The 27916-nt window shown below is 34.1% G+C and overlaps 2 protein-coding genes and 2 long non-coding RNA genes across 6 annotated transcripts; all 4 read right to left on the bottom strand.

Annotated features, from left to right (window-relative positions):
- Window positions 1-51: 51 nt before the first annotated feature.
- On the bottom strand, window positions 52-27683 carry LOC147398758 (Transducin/WD40 repeat-like superfamily protein). Of its 3 annotated transcripts, none has more exons than XM_086448044.1 (16): window positions 27610-27683; window positions 27392-27510; window positions 27205-27313; window positions 27023-27087; window positions 26853-26891; window positions 25399-25495; window positions 25211-25307; window positions 25035-25098; window positions 24859-24935; window positions 24669-24750; window positions 24303-24382; window positions 23961-24045; window positions 1513-1581; window positions 1352-1419; window positions 1225-1273; window positions 52-643 (listed from the first exon to the last, which is right to left on the bottom strand). In XM_086448044.1, the coding sequence occupies exons 1-16, from the start codon at window positions 27674-27676 to the stop codon at window positions 200-202; spliced, it is 1611 nt and encodes a 536-aa protein (XP_086304170.1). In that variant the 5' UTR covers window positions 27677-27683; the 3' UTR covers window positions 52-199. The 3 variants fall into 3 exon arrangements, with proteins under 3 accessions (XP_086304170.1, XP_086304171.1, XP_086304172.1); XM_086448045.1 differs by lacking the exons at window positions 52-643; window positions 1225-1273; window positions 1352-1419; window positions 1513-1581 and adding exons at window positions 15006-15748; window positions 16330-16378; window positions 16457-16524; window positions 16616-16684; XM_086448046.1 differs by lacking the exons at window positions 52-643; window positions 1225-1273; window positions 1352-1419; window positions 1513-1581 and adding exons at window positions 22080-22918; window positions 23500-23548; window positions 23627-23694; window positions 23787-23855.
- Window positions 7554-10238, bottom strand: LOC147398761 (uncharacterized). The gene is made up of 6 exons (XM_086448871.1): window positions 10188-10238; window positions 9245-9316; window positions 9071-9139; window positions 8912-8979; window positions 8785-8833; window positions 7554-8203 (listed from the first exon to the last, which is right to left on the bottom strand). The coding sequence occupies exons 1-6, from the start codon at window positions 10236-10238 to the stop codon at window positions 7817-7819; spliced, it is 696 nt and encodes a 231-aa protein (XP_086304997.1). The 3' UTR covers window positions 7554-7816.
- On the bottom strand, window positions 12272-14118 carry LOC147398760 (uncharacterized). Its single transcript, XR_015180000.1, has 2 exons — window positions 13881-14118; window positions 12272-12659 (listed from the first exon to the last, which is right to left on the bottom strand). It is a non-coding gene; the product is annotated as an uncharacterized LOC147398760 (long non-coding RNA).
- On the bottom strand, window positions 19485-21342 carry LOC147398759 (uncharacterized). Its single transcript, XR_015179999.1, has 2 exons — window positions 21055-21342; window positions 19485-19877 (listed from the first exon to the last, which is right to left on the bottom strand). It is a non-coding gene; the product is annotated as an uncharacterized LOC147398759 (long non-coding RNA).
- Window positions 27684-27916: the final 233 nt, after the last annotated feature.

Raw genomic sequence — 27916 nt, 5'->3', positions numbered from 1 at the left:
TGAAGATGCAATATCCGACATTAAAAATTTCTTTTGGAATATTATTTTTATGATCAAATAATCCTTATGTACATTCAAATATAACCCTGCAAAATGGTGACACAACAAAAGATTTAGAACTTATGAAAAGGATACTGTAACACTAAATTATTTTGATAAGCTTCAACCCATACTTCTAGACAGGACCCAAACCCAAATATCAGCACTTTGTATGCCAATCTTCCGACGTATATTGTAAAAGAGAAATCCAAAAGCAATAAACCTCAACTATCATGAAATCCCGACAAAGTAATCTTGGATTGTTCTTCTTTTCAAGGAAGAAGGTGGATTCAGAACCGAAGATGGGCTCTTCCATGTAGCTTCTGGCTAAGCTTTCATTTAAAAATGAGTTTGATGAAATCTTTGTCTTTGTGGATTCCGGTGTACTGATTTCAGGCATTTTAATCTTATTAGGTGAGCAATCCCCAATCAAGTCATCTTCTGAAGGATGAGGACTGCTGGCAGCCTTTGTGAGATCCATTGGATCTTCATCCATGAACAGTTTTCTACACTCAATGCTTGGCATTGCCATTACTCTCCTTCGAACAGCCGAAGGGGATCTAATACTTGAGTTGCAACCTTTCTGGATATTCCAAACACGGACCTATCAATTGAAGCATGATAGAAAATCAGATTTGATTGGGCATATTAATAGATATGAGATGCAAACTAGATGTTTTTCCTTGATTTGTACTGCAGTACTAATTGTTAACCAACCAACTACTCCAAAAGACCAATCTAATGGAGAACGGGAGAACTATGAATATACGAGGGTCAAGGGGCTTAACTGGGGTATGAAAAACCGAAAGTGAAGGAAAATATACACTCAACACTCCCCTCACCCACAAGGGTGGAAAGAATCGAATCAAACCTGTGACCTATATGAACCTAAAACTCTGACACCATGTTAACCAACCAACTATACTAAAAGACCAATCTAATAAAGAGGGGGAGAACTATGAATATAAGAGGGTCATGGGGCTTAACTGGGGTATGGCACACCCAAGAGTGGAGGAAAATATACACTCAACACTAATAATTGTATGTGTAAGTGTCCTTTTTTCAAGACTAACTTCATCTTCTAGAGAAATGCGAACGATAAGACTAGCACACGATACTCTATAGTGCTTGAAGGACATGGTTGAACATTTTGTTCGAGTTAATTTATTAAGTGGTTACACTAACCGTGAAATCATCGGAAGAAGTTGCTATCTTTCCAATTTCAGATGGGCACCTGTAAAGAAGCAAGTATTAGGGAAAATAACACTTTTAGAATGTAACACTGAAGAATGACACTGCCTTTAGTTCGCACCAATCTACGGCTGTAACTTCTCCATCATGACCTCTCATCGTGATAGGAACTTCTAGAGGTTTTTTCACCTGATAAAAAACATTTTGACAAGTAATTATATGAAGCTGGAAAGTAGCCAAAAAAAAAAAGAAAACTATTTAACTGATAAATCAAACAAGAACCTGCCATATGTAGGCATTTCCATCACTTGAACCACTGAGTATGTGAGTCGCATCTGGGCTAATTGCCGACTGCAATTACATGAATCAAAATTAAAGAAATAATAAACACAATTATCCTAACATAGACACCAATGAAATATTTGATAGTAAGGCAAACAAATACAAACAGTTTACCTTAACATAAAATGTGTCAAACCAGCCTCCAGAGAAAGGGAGAAATTCAACAGCTCTAAGCCGTCAAATCTGGACATATCTAGAATTTTGACGGTCATAGACCGTCAAAATTTAGTTACTAAAATTCGTGGGCTTTGGCCTGTCAATTTTTTCTGTCGAATTTTCCAATTTTCATGTAGTGTCTTTTCCGAGTGAAATACCCTAGTATATGTAATAGTGAAAAAGCGCTTTGTTGTTGTGGAATAAGAAGCCTTTGTATCTTAATACATGTATTTGGGGGAATATGAGTGGAGCAATAACAAGAATATTTCTTGTTCATCAACAACAGGAAGAAAATGTGGGGATTCTCTAGCAATGCTAGTGGGTTTTGGCCAATAGAAAAATTAAACAGATCCCAAAGGATTACTAGAAGAAGTGTTGAACACGAAATTTGCAATCATAAGCGCTGTAAATATCGTTACCCTTCTTGTTTGAGAGAATTCATCCCTAGAGTATAAGTTCCATAGCTCTTCAATAGGAATCATAATTTGTCTACAGAAATTCTTCACATGATTTAAAATATCGGTATGTATCGCAATGTATCGGTCGATACGTATTGGTATTGGCCAAGATTGATACAAAACATTGAATGTTTTTGGAATATATCGGATATGTATTGGAATGTATCGATGGATACCGTATTGGTTTTTTCATTAACCGAAACATTCACTCGATACGATATTTTAAACCATGAATCTTCATGCATATTAATCCACCTTTCTTCTACCCACAAAACCAACACTTAAATTTTTACAGATTCTTCCAAGGATTATCCAATAAGAGAATTTACAACTTGTCAAGATCTTTTTATCAAACAAATTCGTATTACATGAACATGAAACAAATACATACATATAAGAACTTGTTAAAATTGAAGTTCGATTAAACATCACAAGTTCCTGAATTACAAAACTCTTAACTATCCCTATAGGATAGAGAGCACCAGGGAAGTTTTCCATCAATCACAATCAAATATCAACAAATAACAACTTCTCCTTGAACAGCAACAGTTGTGGTATGCTCTTGCACCAGTCGGTGGATCCATAATAGATTCCTAGGCCAATATCCAAGCGGATCACATGATCGTAATGCCCCAAATTTTTAGATTTTTCCAGATGATCTGCCATATTTTTTGGGGGAAATTATTTATAAAAAAAAAACCTTTAATAAAATTTTATTAAAAAAAAAGTAACATATTTTTTATAATTATTAAAAGGAACTCAAATAGGCACATGAAGTGCGGATTTTAATTTTTAATAATAAAAAATAAAAAGCAGAAATTATCCACACAATAAAAAAATTTATTATAAAAAAAAGTAACATATTTTTTATAATTATTAAAAAGAATCCAAATCGGCACTTCAAGTGCGGATTTTTTTTTTTTTTTTTAAATAAAATGAAATATCAGCATTTAAAGTGATGAATTTGCCAAAAATTTTAAAATAAAATAAAATTTCCCTATTTTTTTTTGTTAAATGACCTATGCCCTATGAGGTTGGCTCATAGTCCAACAAACGTTTGACATGTGGCCCAATGACATTAACAATTGAGAGTGCCGCTGCTCACATATTTATTTTTTAAAATTTCAAATCTTAAAAAGGGTAGTTGTGCCCGCATTCATTATCACATTGACAATCCAACAACACAGCCTTTTTGATTTCATTAAACTATTCAAATTTAAAAAAAAAAAAATTAATTAAAAAAATATTATTTTTCGAACTTGATCCAAGGTGTTGAAAATGGATGGCCACCGAGCATCCAAGTTTAAAAATAAAATTCAACGATGAAAAATAACTTTTTTTTTTTTTAATTTCATATAATTTTATCCTCTACAACTCTATTGCATCGGATCAGGTTTTTGAATGTCACAAGGTGATTAAATAAGAAAGTTTGATTTTTTTTTTTTTTTTTCACTATGAGTAGGAGAGAGAAAGGGGCATCTGGGGCGTTGTTCAAAAACAGCTTCCAATTTGAAAAAAATTGCTTTCTTTTTAAATGATGATACATGGACAATGTGTTTGGCCAACACCCTTGATGCCCCTTTCTCTCTCTTGCCCATAGTGAAAAAAAAAAAAAAAAACTAACTTTCTTATTTGATCACCTTGTGACATTCAAAAATATGATCTAATGCGATGGAGTTGTAGAGGATAAAATTATGTGAACTTTAAAAAAAATTTAAAATATAGTTATTTTTCACCGTTGAATTTTATTTTTAAATTTAGATGCTCAATGACCATCCATTTTCAACACCTTGGATCAAGCTCGAAATTTTTTTTTTTTTTTCTAATATGAATATTTTCATGAAATCTAAAAGGTTGTGTTGTTAGATTGTCAATATGATAATCAATGTGGGCCCAACTACTCTTTTTAAGATTTAAAATCTAAAAACATAAATATGTGGGCAGCGGGCAAGAGGGGAGATGCTCTTTCTATTGTTGATGTCATTGCACCACATGTCAAACACTTGTTGGGCTGTGAGCCAACTCTATAGGGCGTAGGTCATTTAAAAAAAATTAGGAAAATTCAGCACTTTAAATGCCAATATTTTATTTTATTTTATTTTAAAAAAATCGGTATTTGAAGTGCCAATTTTTATTTTTTATTATTAAAATATGAAATCAACACTTCAAGTGCCGATTTGGATTCCTTTTAATAATTATAAAAAATATATTACTTTTTTCATAATAATAAAAAATTAGATTTTTTTTTATAATTTTCCTTTTTTTTTTCCTGACACTAGAAAAAATGCAGGGAAAGCCTTGATCATCCCTAAAAAATATGTCAATGGGTTTGGGTTAGGATTTTAAGGTCCAATTAGGTCCGGCCTGACCCGTTACCCACCCCTAATTAGAAGTGTCCAAAAAGGGATCAAATGCGCAATTGAGAGAACATTTTATGCATTAGTGATGCCATCGAGTACGTGCAAGTCATCCTTACACTGGTGGTTGCAAATCAATTTACAAAAGAGAAATTATACACTAATATATAAATTTTTCATTGATTATGGATAGTACAACAGCAAAGCCTTATCACAAAGTTTGGGGTAAATTAAATGAATATTGTTCCTCCATTCCACTCTATCCAGTACCAACTCTAGAAGAACAACACAAAGTAATAATAAACTAAAAATAAAATAAGGCTGAGATTGGTATGATGTTCTTCTTTTCTTTTCTTGAACGACTTCAATATCAGACGTTTCAATAAACGTCCTGTTTCTGTCTACATGCTAACCCTTACATTTTTAATATCCATACCAAAGTGCTTCCCACTTCTGGTTTGGAACTCGGACAAGCCCAAGAGTTAGCCACAGTACCCTACACCCTTCCACATCTTAGCCGAGAAAAAAACTGCATTAAAAAGGAAATTTCCAGCTATTAGTTAATTTAAAATTTTATCTTTTATCAAATTGAGAAATATATAATCAATCATTTACGCTCTTTTCTTCATATTCTAGTGAAAATAATGAACAAAAGTGAAATTTAAACATGAAAATAACACACTCCGGTGAACAATCGCTGTAATTATATCTATTTTAATTTTACCCTTTATTCAAGTACTTTTTCTTCGCCAAATTTCCCAAGGCTTATGCTCTTTTCAATCCAATTGTGGATGTTATGCCATTCATACTTGACCCCTTCCTTCTCTTAGCCCAAACAACTTTTAAATTTTTGTTTTATAATCTCGAGAAATAGTGAATAATCTTATTAGTACACAAATGTATAATTCCCTAAGAATTTGATTTCATACTTTTCCTAGTCATATCTCATCAATATAGACTCCTGACGTATACGAAGGAGTGCAGTTCGATAAATTCCAACATCTTTATCTATATATGAGATGTTTGGATTTTTCAAACTCCATGGCTTGTAGAAGAAAAATGCCATCCTCACTCAAACAAAGACATGACTCTTTGGCATAATTCTTCTTCTAATGATCATTTCAACCTCCGATAATAAAAGACATAACTTGGTTAATGAGCATAAGGTCTTACTGTTTTGATGGATCAATTAACTTGAAAAGGGGGGGTTTTCTTTGCCTTGAGATCTATGTGAAGGTTGAGCTCCTGAGCATGCAGTAATGGTGTTGTAACTATCAAATACACTCCGACGCCCAACTCAGACTTCTTCAATTAGACTAAAACAAGAATCTCAAAAAAGAAAATGGATTTCATCCCTCTCAGATCCACGTTCAATTGAAATTCATCTAACCCTCCTTACAATTAAATCAATCTTTAAGCCTTTCAAATTTAATGTTTAAACCTTTTTCCTTAACTTTATAAGTTTCCTCATCTTGTTGTAACTATGTAGTTTTTATTTCCAGCTTAGCAAATATCCAATATAAATCACTTTCCTTTCGAGTCGACTAAGTTTTATTAGTAGATATTAAATGATTGAATGAATTATTAAAGAAAAATAAAAAATGAGAGCACATGTAAATGAAAGTACAATCCTATATTTCCTACCAAGAAAAAAAATGCAAAATGGAAGAGCCAATGGAAGAGCCAATACTAAAACTTTCAAAAGTGTGTTGAAAAGAAATATATTTTGGAGGGAGGTTTCTATGAGAGAAGAGGAAACATAAGTCCAGGAAGACCAAAATAATAGAAGATGCATACCATGGTTTTGTAGGGAGGGTACCCTTAAGCACCCCAATAATTTTTCCGATGCCACCCATTCCTAGAAGACCATTGAGACATGCACATTGAACGAAATTGTCGAAATACAATGCTTCTAATGGGCATCTCCAAGGGCTTTCATCATCTTCCATGAAACCAATAAGAACCTATTATTCTATAATTGAAGAAAATGGCTTGAGTCTGGTTTGGCAAGAGAGCCCCCCATGTCTTATAAGAAGAAAACACCAAGAAACGACGAAACACATTGGTGATAAACAACAATACAATAATGAAACAGCTATAAGCGCGTGCCATCACAAGGAATCCGCTTCAGAGATTTAAGTGCATGTGTTCTTGCCTTTAACTGCCTAATACACTTGTCATGGTTAGTTGTAGCCAAAAACATGCAGGAGCACGCGTGTTATCAATGCTAACGAAGCTTTGTTAGAATTAAATTCTAGACCATAATGCCCTTATTTGTTTATAGTGACTAAATAATCACCAGAAGGGGTAAAATTGAGTCATTTATTTTACTAAATTACCATTACCGTTTGGCCAAGAGGGGGTACTTAAAGAGATTACTAATTTGCCATCCCTACCCGATCCCCATACGGAGCGACCATCCCAGTATAGATCACGTGCTTTGTCAGAACAGTGGTCTGGTCCCAAGCATCACAATGGTTTAACTTTAGTCACCTATACCCTACAACCTGGCTGTCCTATATTGAACATGGCTGGTCAATGATACAAAGTGTCTTGCTAAGTTCCAACTTTACGCTTCGGGCAAATTCCAATTGTTTTATAGACACACATTTTTCACTGGAAATGATATTGTTGCACATGTAAAACTAGCCACTCGAGGATTATGTGACGATAGAGGTGCATTTGCTGCCATTTTCAAATATCGATAAACTAGGCTCATGAATAAGGGTAATATAGTCTCTTCACTCCCATTAAAGGGTATATGGGTGTGCTTCATAACTCCAAGGACCACAACTGATGTTCCATGTTTTCATGCTCTTTGATCTTGCTAAGTTGGTGAGTAGTGCCAGCAAGATTTGATCCATGAAATGCCCATCTTCCAGCCCCAACTCATGGAAGCCCAAAATGCAGTCAGATTTTATTCAAAAATAGTGCCAGGGAAGACTTGGGTCCATCAAAACTTAACCATCGGTACTTATCATCAAAGTGAATAAATATATAGTTGAAGATGCAATATCCGACATTAAAAATTTATTTCGGAATATTATTTTTATGATCAAATAAACCTTATGTACATTCAAATATAACCCTGCAAAATGGTGATACAACAAAAGATTTAGAACTTATGAAAAGGATACTGTAACACTAAAGTATTTTGATAAGCTTCAACCCATACTTTCTTGACAGGACCCAAACCCAAATATCAGCACTTTGTATTCCAATCTTCCGATGTATATTGTAAAAGAGAAATCCAAAAGCAATAAACCTCAACTATCATGAAATCCCGACAAAGTAATCTCGGATGGTTCTTCTTTTCAAGGAAGAAGGTGGATTCAGAACCGAAGATGGGCTCTTCAATGTAGCTTCTGGAGTCTTCTCCACTGCTAAGCTTTCATTTAAAAATGAGTTTGATGAAATCTTTGTCTTTGTGGATTCTGGTGTACTGATTTCAGGCATTTTAATCTTATTAGGTGAGCAATCCCCAATCAAGTCATCTTCTGAAGGATGAGGACTGCTGGCAGCCTTTGTGAGATCCATTGGATCTTCACCCATGAACAGTTTTCTACACTCAATGCTTGGCATTGCCATTACTCTCCTTCGAACAGCCGAAGGGGATCTAATACTTGAGTTGCAACCTTTCTGGATATTCCAAACACGGACCTATCAATTGAAGCATGAAAGAAAATCAGATTTGATTGGGCATATTAATAGATATGAGATGCAAACTAGATGTTTTTCCTTGATTTGTACTACAGTACTAATTGTTAACCAACCAACTACTCCAAAAGACCAATCTAATGGAGAACGGGAGAACTATGAATATAAGAGGGTCAAGGGGCTTAACTGGGGTATGACAACCCAAAAGTAAAGCAAAATATACACTCAACACTCCCCTCACCCACAAGGGTGGAAAGAATCGAACCAAACCTGTGACCTATATGAACCTAAAACTCTGACACCATGTTAACCAACCATCTACACTAAAAGACCAATCTAATAAAGAGGGGGAGAACTATGAATATAAGAGAGTCATGGGGCTTAACTGGGGTATGGCACACCCAAGAGTGGAGGAAAATATACACTCAACACTAATAATTGTATGTGTAAGTGTCGTTTTTTCAAGACAAACTTCATCTTCTAGAGAAATGCAAACGATAAGACTAGCACAATATACTCTATAGTGCTTGAAGGACATGGTTGAACATTTTGTTCGAGTTAATTTGTTAAGTGGTTACACTAACCGTGAAATCAACAGAAGAAGTTGCTATCTTTCCAATTTCAGATGGGCACCTTTAAAGAAGCAAGTATTAGGGGAAATAACACTTTTAGAATGTAACACTGATGAATGACACTGCCTTTAGTACGCACCAATCTACGGCTGTAACTTCTCCATCATGACCTCTCAATGTGATAGGAACTTCTAGAGGTTTTTTCACCTGATAAAAAACATTTTTACAAGTAATTATATGAAGCTGTTAAGTAGCCAAAAAACAAGAAAACTATTTAACTGATAAATCAAACAAGAACCTGCCATATGTAGGCATTTCCATCACTTGAACCACTGAGTATGTGAGTCGCACCTGGGCTAATTGCCGACTGCAATTACATGAATCAAAATTAAAGAAATAATCAACACAACTATCCTAACATAAACACCAATGAAATATTTGATAGTAAGGCAAACAAATACAAAGGGTTTACCTTAACATAAAATGTGTCAAACCAGCCTCCAGAGAAAGGGAGAAATTCAACAGCGCTAAGCTCTGGAAATATCTAGAATTTTGACGGTCATAGACTGTCAAAATTTAGTTACTAAAATTCGTGGGCTTTGGCCTGTCAATTTTTTCTGTCAAATTTTCCAATTTTCATGTAGTGTCTTTTCCGAGTGAAATACCCTAGTATATGTAATAGTGAAAAAGCGCTTCGTTGTTGTGGAATAAGAAGCCTTTGTATCTTAATACATGTATTTGGGGGAATATGAGTCAAGCAATAACAAGAATATTTCTTATTCATCAACAACAGGAAGAAAATGTGGGGATTCTCTAGCAATGCTAGTGGGTTTTGGCCAATAGAGAAATTAAACAGATCCCATAGGATTACTGGAAGAAGTGTTGAACACGAAATTTGCAATCATAAACGCTGTAAATATCGTTACCCTTCTTGTTTGAGAGAATTCATCCCTAGAGTATAAGTTCCATAGTTTTTCAATTGGAATCATAATTTGTCTACAGAAATTCTTCACATGATTTAAAATATCGGTATGTATCGCAATGTATCGGTCGATACGTATTGGTATCGGCCAAGACCGATACAAAACATTGAATGTTTTGGGAATATATCGGATATGTATTGGAATGTATCAATGGATACCGTATTGATTTTTTCATTAACCGAAACATTCACTCGATACAATATTTTAAACCATGAATCTTCATGCATATTAATCGACCTTTCTTCTACCCACAAAACCACCAACACTTAAATTTTTACAGATTCTTCTAAGGATTATCCAATAAGAGAATTTACAACTTGTCAAGATCTTTTCATCAAAAAAATTTGTACTACATGAACATGAAACAAATACATACATATAAGAACTTGTTAAAATTGAAGTTCGATTAAACATCACAAGTTCCTGAATTACAAAACTCTTAACTATCCCTTTAGGATAGAGAGCACCAGTGAAGTTTTCCATCAATCACAATCAAATATCAACAAATAACAACTTCTCCTTGAACAGCAACAGTTGTGTGGTCTTGCACCAGTCGGTGGATCCATAATAGATTCCTAGGCCAATATCCAAGCGGATCACATGATCGTAATGCCCCAAATTTTTAGATTTTTCCAGATGATCTGCCATATTTTTTGGGGGAAATTATTATATAAAAAAAAACCTTTAAAAAAATTTTATTAAAAAAAAAGTAACATATTTTTTTATAATTATTAAAAGGAACTCAAAAACGCACATGAAGTGCGGATTTTAATTTTTAATAATAAAAAATAAAAAGCAGAAATTATCCACACAATAAAAAAAATTATTATAAAAAAAAAGTAACATATTTTTTATAATTATTAAAAGGAATCCAAATCGGCACTTCAAGTGCTGATTTTTTTTTTTTAATAAAATGAAATATTAGCATTTAAAGTGATGAATTTGCCGAAAATTTTAAAATAAAATAAAATTTCCCTAAATTTTTTTTTTAAATGACCTATGCCCTATGAGGCTGGCTCATAGCCCAACAAACGTTTGACATATTCATTTTTTTAAATAGAGAGTGCCGTTGCTCACATATTTATTTTTTTAAATTTCAAATCTTAAAAAGGGTAGTTGGGCCCGCATTCATTATCACATTGACAATCCAACGACACAATCTTTTAGATTTCATTAAAATATTCAAATTAAAAATTAATTAAAATTAATTAAAAAAATATTGTTTTTCGAACTTGATCCAAGGTGTTGAAAATGGATGGTCACCGAGCATCCAAATTTAAAAATAAAATTCAATAGTGACAAAATAACTATTTTTTTTGTTAATTTCATATAATTTTGTCCTCTACAACTCTATTGTATCGAATCAGGTTTTTGAATGTCACAAGGTGATTAAATAAGAAAGTTTGATTTTTTTTTTTTTTTTTTTCACTATGAGTAGGAAAGAGAAAAGGACATCTCGGGCATTGTTCAAAAACAGCTTCCAATTTGAAAAAAATTGCTTTAGTTTTAAATGATGATACATGGACAATGTTTTTGGCCAACACCCCCGATGCCCCTTTCTCTCTCTTGCCCGTAGTGAAAAAAAAACTAACTTTCTTATTTGATCACCTTGTGACGTTCAAAAATATGATCTAATGCAATGGAATTGTAGAGGATAAAATTATATGAACTTTAAAAAAATTTAAAATATAGTTATTTTTCACCGCTGAATTTTATTTTTAAATTTGGATGCTCAATGACCATCCATTTTCAACACCTTGGATCAAGCTCGAAAAATAATATTTTTTAAATTTTTTTTTCTAATATGAATATTTTCATGAAATCTAAAAGGCTGTGTTGTTGGATTGTCAATATGATAATCAATGTGGGCCCAACGACTCTTTTTAAAATTTAAAATCTAAAAACATAAATATGTGGACAGCGAGCAAGAGGGAAGATGCTCTCTCTATTACTGATGTCATTGACTCATTGCACCACATGTCAAACCTGTGAGCCAACCTTATATGGCGTAGGTCATTTGAAAGAAAATTAGGTAAATTTTATTTTATTTTTTTAAATCTAAGCAAATTCAGCATTTTAAATGCCGATATTTTATTTTATTTTATTTTTAAAAAATCGGTACTTGAAGTGCCAATTTCTATTTTTTATTATTAAAATATAAAATCAACACTTCAGGTGCCGATTTGGATTCCTTTTAATAATTATAAAAAATATGTTTTTTTTTATAATAATAAAAAATTAGGTTTTTTTTATAATTTTCCCTTCTTTTTTTTCCTGACACTAGAAAAAATGCAGGGAAAACCTTGATCATCCCTTAAAAAATATGTCAATGGGTTTGGGTTAGGATTTTAAGATCCAATTATGACCGGCCTGACCCAATACCCACCCCTAATTAGAAGTGTCCAAAAAGGGATCAAATGCACAATTGAGAGAACATTTTATGCATTAGTGATGCCATCGAGTACGTGCAAGTCATCCTTACACTGGTGGTTGCAAATCAATTTACAAAAGAGAAATTTTACACTAGTATATAAATTTTTCATTGATTATGGATAGTACAACAGCAAAGCCTTATCACAAAGTTTGGGGTAAATTAAATGAATATTGTTCCTCCATTCCACTCTATCCAGAACCAAGTCTAGAAGATCAACACAAAGTAATAAAAAACTAAAAAAAAAAAAATTGTCGAAGACAAGACTATTGTTATTATGTTCTTCTTTTCTTTTCTTGAAAGACTTCAATATCAGACGTTTCGATAAACGTCCTGTTTCTGTCTAACATGCTAACCCTTACATATTTAATATCCATACCAAAGTGCTTCCCACTTCTGGTTTGGAACTCGGACAATCCCAAGAGTTAGCCACAGTACCCTACACCCTTCCACATCTTAGCCGAGGAAAAAAACTGCATTAAAAACGAAATTTCCAGCTATTAGTTAGTTTAAAATTTTATCTTTTATCAAATTGAGAAATATATAATCGATCATTTACGCTCTTTTCTTCATATTCTAGTGAAAATAATGAATAAAAGTGAAATTTAAACATGCAAATAACACACTCCGGTGAACGATCGCCATAATTATATATCTATTTTAATTTTACCCTTCATTTGAGTACTTTTTATTTGCCAAATTTCCCAAGCCTTATGCTTTTTCAATCCAATTGTAGATGTTATGCCATTCATACTTGACCCCTTCCTTCTCTTAGCCCAAGCAACTTTTAAATTTTTGTTTATAATCTCGAGAAATAGTGAATAATCTTATTAGTACACAAATGTATAATTCCCTAAGAATTTGATTTCATACTTTTCCTAGTCATATCTCATCAATATAGACTCCTGACGTATATGAAGGAGTGCAGTTTGATAAATTCCTACATCTTTGTCTATCTATGAGATGTTTGGATTTTTCAAACTCCATGGCTTGTAGAAGAAAAATGCCATCCTCACTCAAACCAAGACATGACTCTTTGGCATAATTCTTCTTCTAATGATCATTTCAACCTCCGATAAAAAAAGACATAACTTGGTTAATGAGCATAAGGTCTTACTGTTTTGATGGATCAATTAACTTGAAAAAGGGGGATTTTCTTTGCCTTGAGATCTATGTGAAGGTTGAGCTCCTGAGCTTGCAGTAATGGTGTTGTAACTATCAAATACACTCCGACTCCCAACTCAGACTTCTTCCTCAAAAAAGAAAATGGATTTCATCCCTCTCAGATCCACGTTCAATTGAAATTCCTCTAACCCTCCTTACAATTAAATCAATCTTTTAAACCTTTTTCCTTAAATCTGTAAGTTTCCTTATCTTGTTGTAGCTATGTAGTTTTTATTTCCAGCTTAGCAAATATCCAATATAAATCACTTTCCTTTCGAGTCGACTAAGTTTTATTAGTAGATATTAAATGATTGAATGAATTATTAAAGAAAAATAAAAAATGAGAGCACATGTAAGTGAAAGTACAATCCTATATTTCCTACCCAAAAAAAATGCAAAATGGAAGAGCCAATACTCAAACTTTCAAAAGTGTGTAGAAAAGAACAAATAGATATATATTTTGGAGGGAGGTTTCTATGAGAGTAGGAAACATAAGTCAAGGAAGACAAAAATAATAGAAGATGGCATACCATGGTTTTGTAGGGAGGGTACCCTTAAGCACCCCATTAATTTTTCCGATGCCACCCATTCCTAGAAGACCATTGAGACATGCACATTGAATTAAATTGTCGAAATCCAATGCTTCTGATGGGCATCTCCAAGGGCTTTCATCATCTTCCATGAAATCAATAAGAACCTATTATTCTATAATTGAAGAAAATGGCTTGAGTCTGGTTTGGCTAGAGAGCCCCCTATGTCTTATAAGAAGAAAACACCAAGAAACGACGAAACGCATTGATGATAAACGACAATACAATAATGAAACAGCTATAAGCGCGTGCCATCACAAGGAATCCGCTTCAGAGATTTAAGTGCATGTGTTCTTGCCTTTAACTGCCTAATACACTTGTCATGGTTAGTTGTAGCCAAAAACATGCAGGAGCACGCGTGTTATCGATGCTAACGAAGTTTTGTTAGAATTAAATTCTAGACCATAATGCCCTTATTTGTTTATATAGTGACTAAATAATCACCAAAAGGGGTAAAATTGAGTCATTTATTTTACTAAATTACCATTACCGTTTGGCCAAGAGGGGGTACTTAAAGAGATTACTAATTTGCCACCCCTACCCGATCACCATACGGAGCGACCATTCCAGTATAGATCACGTGCTTTGTCAGAACAGTGGTCTGGTCCCAAGCATCACAATGGTTTAACTTTAGTCACCTATACCCTACAACCTGGCTGTCCTATATTGAACATGGCCGATCAATGATACAAAGCGTCTTGCTAAGTTCCAACTTTACGCTTCGGGCAAATTCCACTTTTTTTATAGAAACACATTTTTCACTGGAAATGATATTGTTGCACATGTAAAACTAGCCACTCGAGGATTATGTGACGATAGAGGTCCATTTGCTGCCATTCTCAAATATCGATAAAGTAGGCTCATGAATAAGGGTAATTAAGTCTAGTCTTCACTCCCATTAAAGGGTATATGGGTGTGCTTCATAAGTCCAAGGACCACAACTGATCTTCCATGTTTTCATGCTCTTTGATCTTGCTAAGTTGGTGAATAGTGCTTGCAAGATTTGATCCATGAAATGCCCATCTTCCAGCCCCAACTCATGGAAGCCCAAAATGCGGTCAGATTTTATTCAAAAATAGTGCCAGTGAAGACTTGGGTCCATCAAAACTTAACTACCGGAACTTATCATCAAAGTGAATAAATATATAATTGAAGATGCAATATCCGACATTAAAAATTTATTTCGGAATATTATTTTTATGATCAAATAATCCTTATTTACATTCAAATATAACCCTGCAAAATGGTGATACAACAAAAGATTTAGAACTTATGAAAAGGATACTGTAACACTAAATTATTTTGATAAGCTTCAACCCATACTTTCTTGACAGGACCCAAACCCAAATATCAGCACTTTGTATTCCAATCTTCCGATGTATATTGTAAAAAAGAAATCCAAAAGCAATAAACCTCAACTATCGTGAAATCCCGACAAAGTAATCTCGGATGGTTCTTCTTTTCAAGGAAGAAGGTGGATTCAGAACCGAAGATGGGCTCTTCAATGTAGCTTCTGGAGTCTTCTCCACTGCTAAGCTTTCATTTAAAAATGAGTTTGATGAAATCTTTGTCTTTGTGGATTCTGGTGTACTGATTTCAGGCATTTTAATCTTATTAGGTGAGCAATCCCCAATCAAGTCATCTTCTGAAGGATGAGGACTGCTGGCAGCCTTTGTGAGATCCATTGGATCTTCACCCATGAACAGTTTTCTACACTCAATGCTTGGCATTGCCATTACTCTCCTTCGAACAGCCGAAGGGGATCTAATACTTGAGTTGCAACCTTTCTGGATATTCCAAACACGGACCTATCAATTGAAGCATGATAGAAAATCAGATTTGATTGGGCATATTAATAGATATGAGATGCAAACTAGATGTTTTTCCTTGATTTGTACTACAGTACTAATTGTTAACCAACCAACTACTCCAAAAGACCAATCTAATGGAGAACGGGAGAACTATGAATATAAGAGGGTCAAGGGGCTTAACTGGGTTATCACAACCCAAAAGTAAAGCAAAATATACACTCAACACTCCCCTCACCCACAAGGGTGGAAAGAATCGAATCAAACCTGTGACCTATATGAACCTAAAACTCTGACACCATGTTAACCAACCAACTACACTAAAAGACCAATCTAATAAAGAGGGGGAGAACTATGAATATAAGAGGGTCATGGGGCTTAACTGGGTTATGGCACACCCAAGAGTGGAGGAAAATATACACTCAACACTAATAATTGTATGTGTAAGTGTCATTTTTTCAAGACAAACTTCATCTTCTAGAGAAATGCAAACGATAAGACTAGCACACGATACTCTATAGTGCTTGAAGGACATGGTTGAACATTTTGTTCGAGTTAATTTGTTAAGTGGTTACACTAACCGTGAAATCATCAGAAGAAGTTGCTATCTTTCCAATTTCATATGGGCACCTGTAAAGAAGCAAGTTTTAGGGGAAATAACACTTTTAGAATGTAACACTGAAGAGTGACACTGCCTTTAGTACGCACCAATCTACGGCTGTAACTTCTCCATCATGACCTCTCAACGTGATAGGAACTTCTAGAGGTTTTTTCACCTGATAAAAAACATTTTGACAAGAAATTATATGAAGCTGGAAAGTAGCCAAAAAACAAGAAAACTATTTAACTGATAAATCAAACAAGAACCTGCCATATGTAGGCATTTCCATCACTTGAACCACTGAGTATGTGAGTCGCATCTGGGCTAATTGCCGATTGCAATTACATGAATCAAAATTAAAGAAATAATAAACACAATTATCCTAACATAGACACCAATGAAATATTTGATAGTAAGGCAAACAAATACAAAGGGTTTACCTTAACATAAAATGTGTCAAACCAGCCTCTAGAGAAAGGGAGAAATTCAACAGCTCTAAGCCGTCAAATCTGGAAATATCTAGAATTTTGACGGTCATAGACTGTCAAAATTTAGTTACAAAAATTCGTGGGCTTTGGCCTGTCAATTTTTTCTATCGAATTTTAAAATTTTCATGTAGTGTCTTTTCCGAGTGAAATACCCTAGTATATGTAATAGTGAAAAAGCGCTTTGTTGTTGTGGAATAAGAAGCCTTTGTATCTTAATACATGTATTTGGGAGAATATATCGGATATGTGTTGGAATGTATCGATGGATACCGTATTGGTTTTTTCATTAACCTAAACATTCACTCGATACGATATTTTAAACCATGAATCTTCATGCATATTAATTCACCTTTCTTCTACCCACAAAACCAACACTAAAATTTTTACAGATTCTTCCAAGGATTATCCAATAAGAAAATTTACAACTTGTCAAGATCTTTTTATCAAACAAATTCGTATTACATGAACATGAAACAAATACATACATATAAGAACTTGTTAAAATTGAAGTTCGATTAAACATCACAAGTTCCTGAATTACAAAACTCTTAACTATCCCTTAAGGATAGAGAGCACCAGGAGAAGTTTTCCATCAATCATAATCAAATATCAACAAATTTTTAAACCAGGAGAAGTTCTCCTTGAACAGCAACAGTTGTGGTTTGCTCTTGCACCAGTCGGTGGATCCATAATAGATTCCTAGGCCAATATCCAAGCGGATCACATGATCGTAATGCCCCAAATTTTTAGATTTTTCCAGATGATCTGCCATATTTTTTGGGGGAAATTATTTATAAAAAAAACAAACCTTTAAAAAAAATTTATAAAAAAAAAAGTAACATATTTTTTTATAATTATTAAAAGGAACTCAAAAACGCACATGAAGTGCGGATTTTAATTTTTAATAATAAAAAATAAAAAGCAGAAATTATCCACACAATAAAAAAAATTATTATAAAAAAAAGTAACATATTTTTTATAATTATTAAAAGGAATCCAAATCGGCACTTCAAATGCTGATTTCTTTTTTTTTTTTAATAAAATGAAATATCGGCATTTAAAGTGATGAATTTGCCGAAAATTTTAAAATAAAATAAAATTTCCCTAAATTTTTTTTTTAAATGACCTATGCCTATGAGGCTGGCTCATAGCCAAACAAACGTTTGACATGTGGCTCAATGGCATTAACAATAGAGAGTGCCGCTGCTCACATATTTATTTTTTTTAATTTCAAATCTTAGAAAGGGTAGTTGGGCCATTCATTATCACATTGACAATCCAACAACACAGCCTTTTAGATTTCATTAAACTATTCAAATTTAAATATAAAAAATTAATTAAAAAAATATTATTTTTCGAACTTGATCCAAGGTGTTGAAAATGGATGGCCACCGAGCATCCAAATTTAAAAATAAAATTCAACGGTGAAAAATATCTATTTTTTTGTTAATTTCATATAATTTTGTCCTCTACAACCCTATTGCATAGGATCAGGTTTTTGAATGTCACAAGGTGATTAAATAAGAAAGTTTGATTTTTTTTTTTTTTTTCACTATGAGTAGGAGAGAGAAAGGGGAATCTGGGGCGTTGTTTAAAAACAGCTTCCAATTTGAAAAAATATTTCTTTCTTTTTAAATGATGATACATGGACAATGTGTTTGGCCAACACCCTTGATGCCCCTTTCTCTCTCCTGCCCATAGTGAAAAAAAAAAAAAACTAACTTTCTTATTTGATCACCTTGTGACATTCAAAAATATGATCGAATGCAATGGAGTTGTAGAGGATAAAATTATGTGAATTTAAAAAAAAATTAAAATATAGTTATTTTTCACCGTTGAATTTTATTTTTAAATTTGGATTCTCAATAACCATCCATTTTCAACACCTTAGATCAAGCTTGAAATTTTTTTTTTTTTTCTAATATGAATATTTTCATGAAATCTAAAAGGTTGTGTTGTTAGATTGTCAATATGATAATCAATGTGGGCCCAACGACTCTTTTTAAGATTTAAAATCTAAAAACATAAATATGTGGGCCGCGGGCAAGAGGGGAGATTCTCTTTCTATTGTTGATGTCATTGCACCACATGTCAAACGCTTGTTGGGCTGTGAGCCAACCTTATAGGGCGTAGGTCATTTTAAAAAAAATTAGGGAAATTTTATTTTATTTTTTTTAAATCTCAGCAAATTCAGCACTTTAAATGCCGATATTTTATTTTATTTTATTTTTAAAAAATCGGTATTTGAAGTGCCAATTTTTTTTTTTATTATTAAAATATGAAATCAACACTTCAAGTGCCGATTTGGATTCCTTTTAATAATTATAAAAAATATGTTACTTTTTTCATAATAATAAAAAATTAGATTTTTTTTATAATTTTCCTTTTTTTTTTTTTTTCGACACTAGAAAAAAATGCAGGGAAAGCCTTGATCATCCCTAAAAAATATGTCAATGGGTTTGGGTTAGGATTTTAAGGTCCAATTAAGTCCGGCCTGACCCGTTACCCACCCCTAATTAGAAGTGTCCAAAAAGGGATCAAATGCAAAATTGAGAGAAAACATTTTATGCATTAGTGAAGCCATCGAGTACGTGCAAGGCATTAGTGATTACACTGGTGGTTGCTAATCAATTATAAAAGAGAAAAATTTTGACACTAATAGGGAAATTTTTCATTGATTATCGAAAGTACAACAACAAAGCCTTATCACACAGTTTGGGGTAAATTAAATGAATCATGTTCCTCCATTCCACTCTATCCGGAACCAAGTCTAGAAGATCAACACAAAGTAATAATAAACTAAAAATAAAATAAAAAATTGTCGAGGACAAGACTATTAGTATGATGTTCTTCTTTTCTTTTCTTGAAAGACTTCAATATCAGACGTTTCAATAAACATCCTGTTTCTGTCTAACATGCTAACCCTTGCATATTTAATATCCATACCAAAGTGCTTCCCACTTCTGGTTTGGAACTCGGACAATCCCAAGAGTTAGCCACAGTACCCTACACCCTTCCACATCTTAGCCGAGGAAAAAAACTGCATTAAAAAGGAAATTTCCAGCTATTAGTTAATTTAAAATTTTATCTTTTATCAAATTGAGAAATATATAATCAATCATTTACGCTCTTTTCTTCATATTCTAGTGAAAATAATGAACAAAAGTGAAATTTAAACATGAAAATAACACACTTCGGTGAACGATCGCTGTAATTATATCTATTTTAATTTTACCCTTCATTCGAGTACTTTTTCTTCGCCAAATTTCCCAAGGCTTATGCTTTTTTCAATCCAATTGTAGATGTTATGCCATTCATACTTGACCTCTTCTTTCTCTTAGCCCAAGCAACTTTTAAATTTTTGTTTTATAATCTTGAGAAATAGTGAATAATCTTATTAGTACACAAATGTATAATTCCCTAAGAATTTGATTTCATACTTTTTCTAGTCATATCTCATCAATATAGACTCCTGACGTATACGAAGGAGCACAGTTTGATAAATTCCTACATCTTTATCTATCTATGAGATGTTTGGATTTTTTGAACTCCATGGCTTGTAGAAGAAAAATGCCATCCTCACTCAAACCTCCAATAAAAAAAGACATAACTTGGTTAATGAGCATAAGGTCTTTACTGTTTTGATGGATCAATTAACTTGAAAAGGGGGGGTTTTCTTTGCCTTGAGATCTATGTGAAGGTTCCTGAGCATGCAGTAATGGTGCTGTAACTATCAAATACACTCCGACGCCCAACTCAGACTTCTTCAATTAGACTAAAACAAGAATCTCAAAAAAGAAAATGGATTTCATCCCTCTCAGATCCACGTTCAATTGAAATTCCTCTAACCCTTTCAAATTTAATTTTTAAACCTTTTTCCTTAACTTTGTAAGTTTCCTTATCTTGTTGTAGCTATTTAGTTTTTATTTCCAGCTTAGCAAATATCCAATATAAATCACTTTCCTTTCGAGTCGACTAAGTTTTATTAGTAGATATTAAATGATTGAATGAATTATTAAAGAAAAATAAAAAATGAGAGCACATGTAAGTGAAAGTACAATCCTATATTTCCTACCAAGAAAAAAAATGCAAAATGGAAGAGCCAATACTAAAACTTTCAAAAGTGTGTTGAAAAGAAATATATTTTGGAGGGAGGTTTCTATGAGAGAAGAGGAAACATAAGTCAAGGAAGACCAAAATAATAGAAGATGGCATACCATGGTTTTGTAGGGAGGGTACCCTTAAGCACCCCATTAATTTTTCCAATGCCACCCATTCCTAGAAGACCATTGAGACATGCACATTGAATTAAATTGTCGAAATCCAATGCTTCTGATGGGCATCTCCAAGGGCTTTCATCATCTTCCATGAAATCAATAAGAACCTACTATTCTATAATTGAAGAAAATGGCTTGAGTCTGGTTTGGCTAGAGAGCACCCCATGTCTTATAAGAAAACACACCGAGAAACAACGAAACGCATTGATGATAAACGACAATACAATAATGAAACAGCTATAAGCGCGTGCCATCACAAGGAATCCGCTTCAGAGATTTAAGTGCATGTATTCTTGCCTTTAACTGCCTAAGACACTTGTTGTGGTTAGCTGTGGCCAAAAACATGCAGGAGTACGCGTGTTATTGATGCTAACGAAGTTTTGTTAGAATTAAATTCTAGACCATAATTCCCTTATTTGTTTATATAGTGACTAAATAATCCCCAAAAGGGGTAAAATTGAGTCAGTTATTTTACTAAATTACCATTACCGTTTGGCCAAGAGGGGGCACTTAAAGAGATTACTTATTTGCCACCCCTACCCGATCCCCATATGGAGGGGCCATCCGGTATAGATCATGTGCTTTATCAGAACAGTGGTCTGGTACCAAGCATCACAATGGTTTAATTTAGTCACCTATACCCTACAACCTGGCTGTCCTATATTGAACATGGCTGGTCAATGATACAAAGCGTCTTGCTAACTTCCAACTTTACACTTCGGGCAAATTCCAATTGTTTTATAGGAACACATTTTTCACAGGAAATGATATTGTTGCACATGTAAAACTAGCCACTCGAGGATTATATGACTATAGAGGTTCATTTGCTGCCATTCTCAAATATCGATAAACTAGGCTCATGAATAAGGGTAATTTAGTCTAGTCTTCACTCCAAATAAAGGGTATATGGGTGTGCTTCATAACTCCAAGGACCACAACTGATGTTCCATGTTTTCATGCTCTTTGATCTTGCTAAGTTGGTGAATAGTGCCTGCAAGATTTGATCCAGGAAATGCCCATCTTCCAGCCCCAACTCATGGAAGCCCAAAATGCGGTCAGATTTTATTCAAAAATAGTGTCAGGGAAGACTTGGGTCCATCAAAACTTAACTATCGGAACTTATCATCAAAGTGAATAAATATATAATTGAAGATGAAATATCTGACATTAAAAAAAAATTTGGAATATTATTTTTATGATCAAATAATCCTTATTTACATTCAAATATAACCCTGCAAAATGGTGATACAACAAAAGATTTAGAACTTATGAAAAGGATACTGTAACACTAAATTATTTTGATAAGCTTCAACCCATACTTTCTTGACAGGACCCAAACCCAAATATCAGCACTTTGTATTCCAATCTTCCGACGTATGTTGTAAAAGAGAAATCCAAAAGCAATAAACCTCAACTATCATGAAATCCCGACAAAGTAATCTCGGATGGTTCTTCTTTTCAAGGAAGAAGGTGGATTCAGAACCGAAGATGGGCTCTTCAATGTAGCTTCTGGAGTCTTCTCCACTGCTAAGCTTTCATTTAAAAATGAGTTTAATGAAATCTTTGTCTTTGTGGATTCTGGTGTACTGATTTCAGGCATTTTAATCTTATTAGGTGAGCAATCCCCAATCAAGTCATCTTCTGAAGCATGAGGACTGCTGGCAGCCTTTGTGAGATCCATTGGATCTTCATCCATGAACAGTTTTCTACACTCAATGCTTGGCATTGCCATTACTCTCCTTCGAACAGCCGAAGGGGATCTAGTACTTGAGTTGAAACCTTTCTGGATATTCCAAACACGGACCTATCAATTGAAGCATGATAGAAAATCAGATTTGATTGGGCATATTAATAGATATGAGATGCAAACTAGATGTTTTTCCTTGATTTGTACTACAGTACTAATTGTTAACCAACCAACTACTCCAAAAGACCAATCTAATGGAGAACGGGAGAACTATGAATATAAGAGGGTCAAGGGGCTTAACTGGGGTATGACAACCCAAAAGTGAAGCAAAATATACACTCAACACTCCCCTCACCCACAAGGGTGGAAAGAATCGAATCAAACCTGTGACCTATATGAACCTAAAACTCTGACACCATGTTAACCAACCATCTACACTAAAAGACCGATCTAATAAAGAGGGGGAGAACTATGAATATAAGAGGGTCATGGGGCTTAACTGGGGTATGGCACACCCAAGAGTGGAGGAAAATATATACTCAACACTAATAATTGTATGTGTAAGTGTCGTTTTTAAAAGACAAACTTCATCTTCTAGAGAAATGCAAGCGATAAGACTAGCACACGATACTCTATAGTGCTTGAAGGACATGGTTGAACATTTTGTTCGAGTTAATTTGTTAAGTGGTTACACTAACCGTGAAATCATCAGAAGAAGTTGCTATCTTTCCAATTTCAGATGGGCACCTGTAAAGAAGCAAGTATTAGGGGAGATAACACTTTTAGAATGTAACACTGACGAATGACACTGCCTTTAATACGCACCAATCTACAGCTGTAACTTCTCCATCATGACCTCTCAACGTGATAGGAACTTCTAGAGGTTTTTTCACCTGATAAAAAACATTTTGACAAGTAATTATATGAAGCTGGAAAGTAGCCAAAAAACAAGAAAACTAATTTAACTGATAAATCAAACAAGAACCTGCCATATGTAGGCATTTCCATCACTTGAACCACTGAGTATGTGAGTGGCATCTGGGCTAATTGCCGACTGCAATTACATGAATCAAAATTAAAGAAATAATAAACACAATTATCCTAACATAGACACCAATGAAATATTCGATAGTAAGGCAAACAAATACAAAGGGTTTACCTTAACATAAAATGTGTCAAACCAGCCTCCAGAGAAAGTATTAATGGGGCCTTTATCAAGCTGAAGAACATTGTACAAGTATATTCTGATTGAACGAAAATAAAATCTTAGAATAGTCTTATTTTTACTATTTCTGAATGTATACGCATGCATTTTGAAGTCTAAGTGAGGAGGTCTTAGGTTAGCTTCAATTGAACCCATGATCTTGAGGTTAGAGCACAGTTCAATAGTGTTATGATCTCAGTCATTATGATAAAACAATGTTTGAGATTTTGTATGCTACTGGGCACGAAAGATAATGCATTGTGGGAGAAAAAGGAAAGAATAGTGATTGGAAAATACCTACTGTCCATGCAAGAAGCTGAGAGAAACACACCATTTGAATCTTGCGATAGGCAAGATATCCCATGTACCCTCCTTTCCTGAAATTGGCACATCAATATGTCAAGAACTTCAACCTTAACTTCGTAAAATGGGTAATTTAGTATTAATTGATTGTGTTTATGCAAGGTAGACTGGACAAGCCAAGAGGCTTCAAAATCCAGCCTATAGGTTTCTTTTCTCCATTATTTATTGAAAGGTAGGTGAAGCAGAGCTCCATCTTCCTCAAAGGGATTTTATAGTTTCTATTTAACCAATTTGCATAAAATCACTCAGAAAATGTATGTTAACTTTCAGTATAACATACTTGATGTGGATCCAACTGACCTTTTCAGGCAATTGTTCGGGATGGGGACATGTCTGAGTGATCGAGGCTTTCAAGTTCCGGGTATCCCAGAATTTCACAACACTGAAATGAACCAAATTACAAAGATCAAACCAAAAGAACCGCCACTACAAAAGCATTAATACAAATTACAAAGTAGGTCCAATAATGGAGAACTCAACACACACAAACCTGTCCACTGCTCCAGCACTGGCAATAGAAATTTCATCTTTAAGATAAAGAACAGATGTGATGCTCATGGAAGCTGCCTGTTACAACTCAATCTTCAGTGAAGAATACAAGAAAAGTGTCTAGTTATTCAGTCAACAAAAAGAAGAATAAAAAAGGAACAAAACTCATTGACAAACCTTTCCACGCCTAGTCCGTTTTCCTAGAGCTGCGACATGAGCACCTTTGACCACAGAACTTGGGCTGCAGCAAAGTAAAATACAAATCAGCACCTAAAAATGTAGAACTGTAACCCAAACTACTTAATTTCATGATAGAAAGAAAACCAGAATTTGAGATCATAACAGAAACATACAATAATGAGTGCTCCCCATGACTATTTGTGTAACTAAGCTTGCATCTCAAGTCCCAAATAGCAAAGGATCCATCTCTTGAACCAGATACAACAAGGTCTGATTAACAAAAATAGTATTTTGAGATCAATTAAACATATATAAGCTTTCTTGGTGATCGGAAAATATATCATGAATAACATGATCCTACCAGAATTAGATGGGTGAGAACACAATGATTTCACGCTTCCTGTATGCCCTGTCAAGACATTGACACATTCCTTTTTCTCTACATCCCAAACCCTTATCTGCCCAAGCCAAAATTGTTGTTCAATCCAATTGCTATTAGAATCAAATTAGAAATAAGTAATTGACTAAAGCTAGACTCCTATTCATAGATTTTTCCAAGTGACTCGGCTTCAGTTAGTAGTCGAATCACTTGTATCACGCTTAGTTGTTATGAGTGGGAACAACAAATGTAAACTACAAGTATATTAGCAGATTTGAACAATACATTCATGTAATGGATGATTGTACAACGACGAAGTGGAGCAGAAACATATAGTACATGTAGCGCTGTGGGAGGCTGTCTCGGCCTCCTTGTATTTTGTTTTCCCACATTTCAATATATTATACTTTTCAAAAAAAAAAAAGAAACATGTAGTACATGAACAGCATGTACAAATTGTTGCCAAGTCATAGCAGACTCAGCAATTAAATTCAGATTTTGTTGTGGTTCACTAGACTATGAATCCAAAGTTTTTTTTTTTTTTTTTTTTTTAATTTCTATCATTTCAGTTTCTTAAGTCGTCTCTGGAATCCACCAAATACAGTTTTCGTACAGGAGGGCCATGAATAATGGCAGGCAATTGTGAATTTTCCTTCCAGAGAACAATTGAACAGTACATGGGAAGATATATGAGTCCAGATAAGCAAACATTTTTGAAATTTTAAAACATTAAATTAAGAAGAGAATTAATTTATTTTCCTATGTAAGCTGAAAATCAACCAGTGAGGTCAACATGGTAAATGTGGAGACAAAAATCAGGGTGGCATTGATCTTACCGATTCCTCCAAGAATCATAGATCTTTGGATCATACGCACATTTAGTCAACCACATCACAAAAGAAAGAAACAAGAGATTTTTTTTATGCAGTTCGTCATGAATCCAAAGACTACATCATCGGGGATTGACACTTTAAATAGAAAAACCAAGGCCCCTTTAATTAACAACCAAATCCATTTTCATCCAAACAAGGGAACCTCTAGTAATTAACCTTGAGACTCGTTTCATCCCAATCATGCCACATGGAACAACAAACAGGTCCAATGCAGATATCAGGATACATGCCAATCTACTCCTTGAGATTTACACTAAACCAATCCTAGCATCAAGATTTACTCTGGTTGGTATTACGTCTCAGATCCAGATAAAGTGCTATTGTAGCCCTCCACAATAAATATAGCTTAATGAACTTATTAATATGACATCAACAAATGAGATTTATGTGGAACGTCAAAAATAGTGGGATTTAAGGTGAGAACTAAAAATGACCAAGTGTGTACCCAACAATATATCTCACGTGTTCTGTTCTGCAGCATTCGATTAAATGTGCCAAAGGCTAATTAAGGTCTAATATATGTAACAAAGCTAAGGAATTTACCGTTTGATCGCCTGAAGCTGTCAGAATGTGGGTGTCTTCCTACAAAAATAGATTGGAATTGAAATCATAAAATTAATAAATGGCCCAGACCCATATTTTCTGAATTACAATTAAAAAAAGGGAAAGAGCACACGCACGCATACACACACACGTGGGTATAAGGGAATTACCTTGATCCAGCATACATCGAAGATGGCATTATCATGAGCTACCCAATGGAAAACCCTAGCTTTCACTGAAACCCATATAGCAGAAAACCAATACTTAAAAATTAACAAAACAGAATAAAAAATCGATAAATGAAAACCCTAAAAACTCTCGTTGTTAAGCAATAGATAGGGAACAAGCAAACCTGCATTTTCTCTGCAAGAGCTTAAAGAAGGAAGCTTTCTACGAGTATCGTATAAGTTAATGCAGCCGAATTCATCAGAAACAGCTAGAAAATGAGAATTTCTAGGCGTCTGCGAAGTTAGGGTTCATAAGTAAACAAAAATGCACAATAAAATTAAAATTACTTTAAATAAATAAATAAAGTATACCTTACAGAACGAAACGGACAGTGGAGGATTGGGGGAACCGTTGTGCTCGATTGAAACAACTCCAGAACCAAAATCATCCGAATCTGACGATAGGTTGCTAAAACGCGGTCGCTTTCGTACTGCAGAGATTAAGAGAGAAAAAGGGTTTAAAAATTGCAACTAGTGTTGAAATCGAGATTGAATTAGAAATTAAAGGGATGGAAATGTTCGAGAAATACCTCTGAATCCATTAAGCTCTCTTGTTCTGAGATCTTGAAAGAAGGATGGAGGGCTTGAGATCTCCATTCGCGCACACGCAGATACAAAGAGAGAGAGAGAGAGAGAGAGAGAGTATTTTATTTTTGTTTTTATTGGCGCCAAAAAATAGATCGTTTAAACTGGCGGGAGCGAAAAATTCGAACTTAGTTGGCGGTGGAAGGAGAGTTGAGTATGGGGAATGTTTTGGTGTTTAACGGATGTATAGGGAAAAGATGCGAATTGCTTCAACTACAAGACAAGTGACTCTTAGCTGAGGACTTGTGATAA

Source organism: Akebia trifoliata, chromosome 7 (genome assembly GCF_017979445.1).
Source record: "Akebia trifoliata isolate Shusen 1 chromosome 7, ASM1797944v1, whole genome shotgun sequence".
In the NCBI taxonomy this organism is placed as follows: Eukaryota; Viridiplantae; Streptophyta; class Magnoliopsida; order Ranunculales; family Lardizabalaceae; genus Akebia; species Akebia trifoliata.
Note: the sequence above shows the minus strand (reverse complement) of the source record. Positions and strands in the feature narration are given on the sequence as shown.

Excerpts from the sequence above, each read along its gene's own strand:
- LOC147398761 (XM_086448871.1), bottom strand. The coding sequence starts at position 10,238 with ATGGAAAACTTCACTGGTGCTCTCTATCCTAAAGGGATAGTTAAGAGT. Across the intron at positions 9,317-10,187 it reads AAGGGATAGTTAAGAGTTTT|ATATTTCCAGAGCTTAGCGC; the intron begins GTAATTCAGGAA and ends TCAAAATTCTAG. Across the intron at positions 8,980-9,070 it reads GAAATGCCTACATATGGCAG|GTGAAAAAACCTCTAGAAGT; the intron begins GTTCTTGTTTGA and ends GTTTTTTATCAG.
- LOC147398758 (XM_086448044.1), bottom strand. The coding sequence starts at position 27,676 with ATGGAGATCTCAAGCCCTCCATCCTTCTTTCAAGATCTCAGAACAAGA. Across the intron at positions 27,511-27,609 it reads AGAGCTTAATGGATTCAGAG|TACGAAAGCGACCGCGTTTT; the intron begins GTATTTCTCGAA and ends TAATCTCTGCAG. Across the intron at positions 644-1,224 it reads CTTCTTCCGATGATTTCACG|GTCCGTGTTTGGAATATCCA; the intron begins GTTAGTGTAACC and ends TTCAATTGATAG.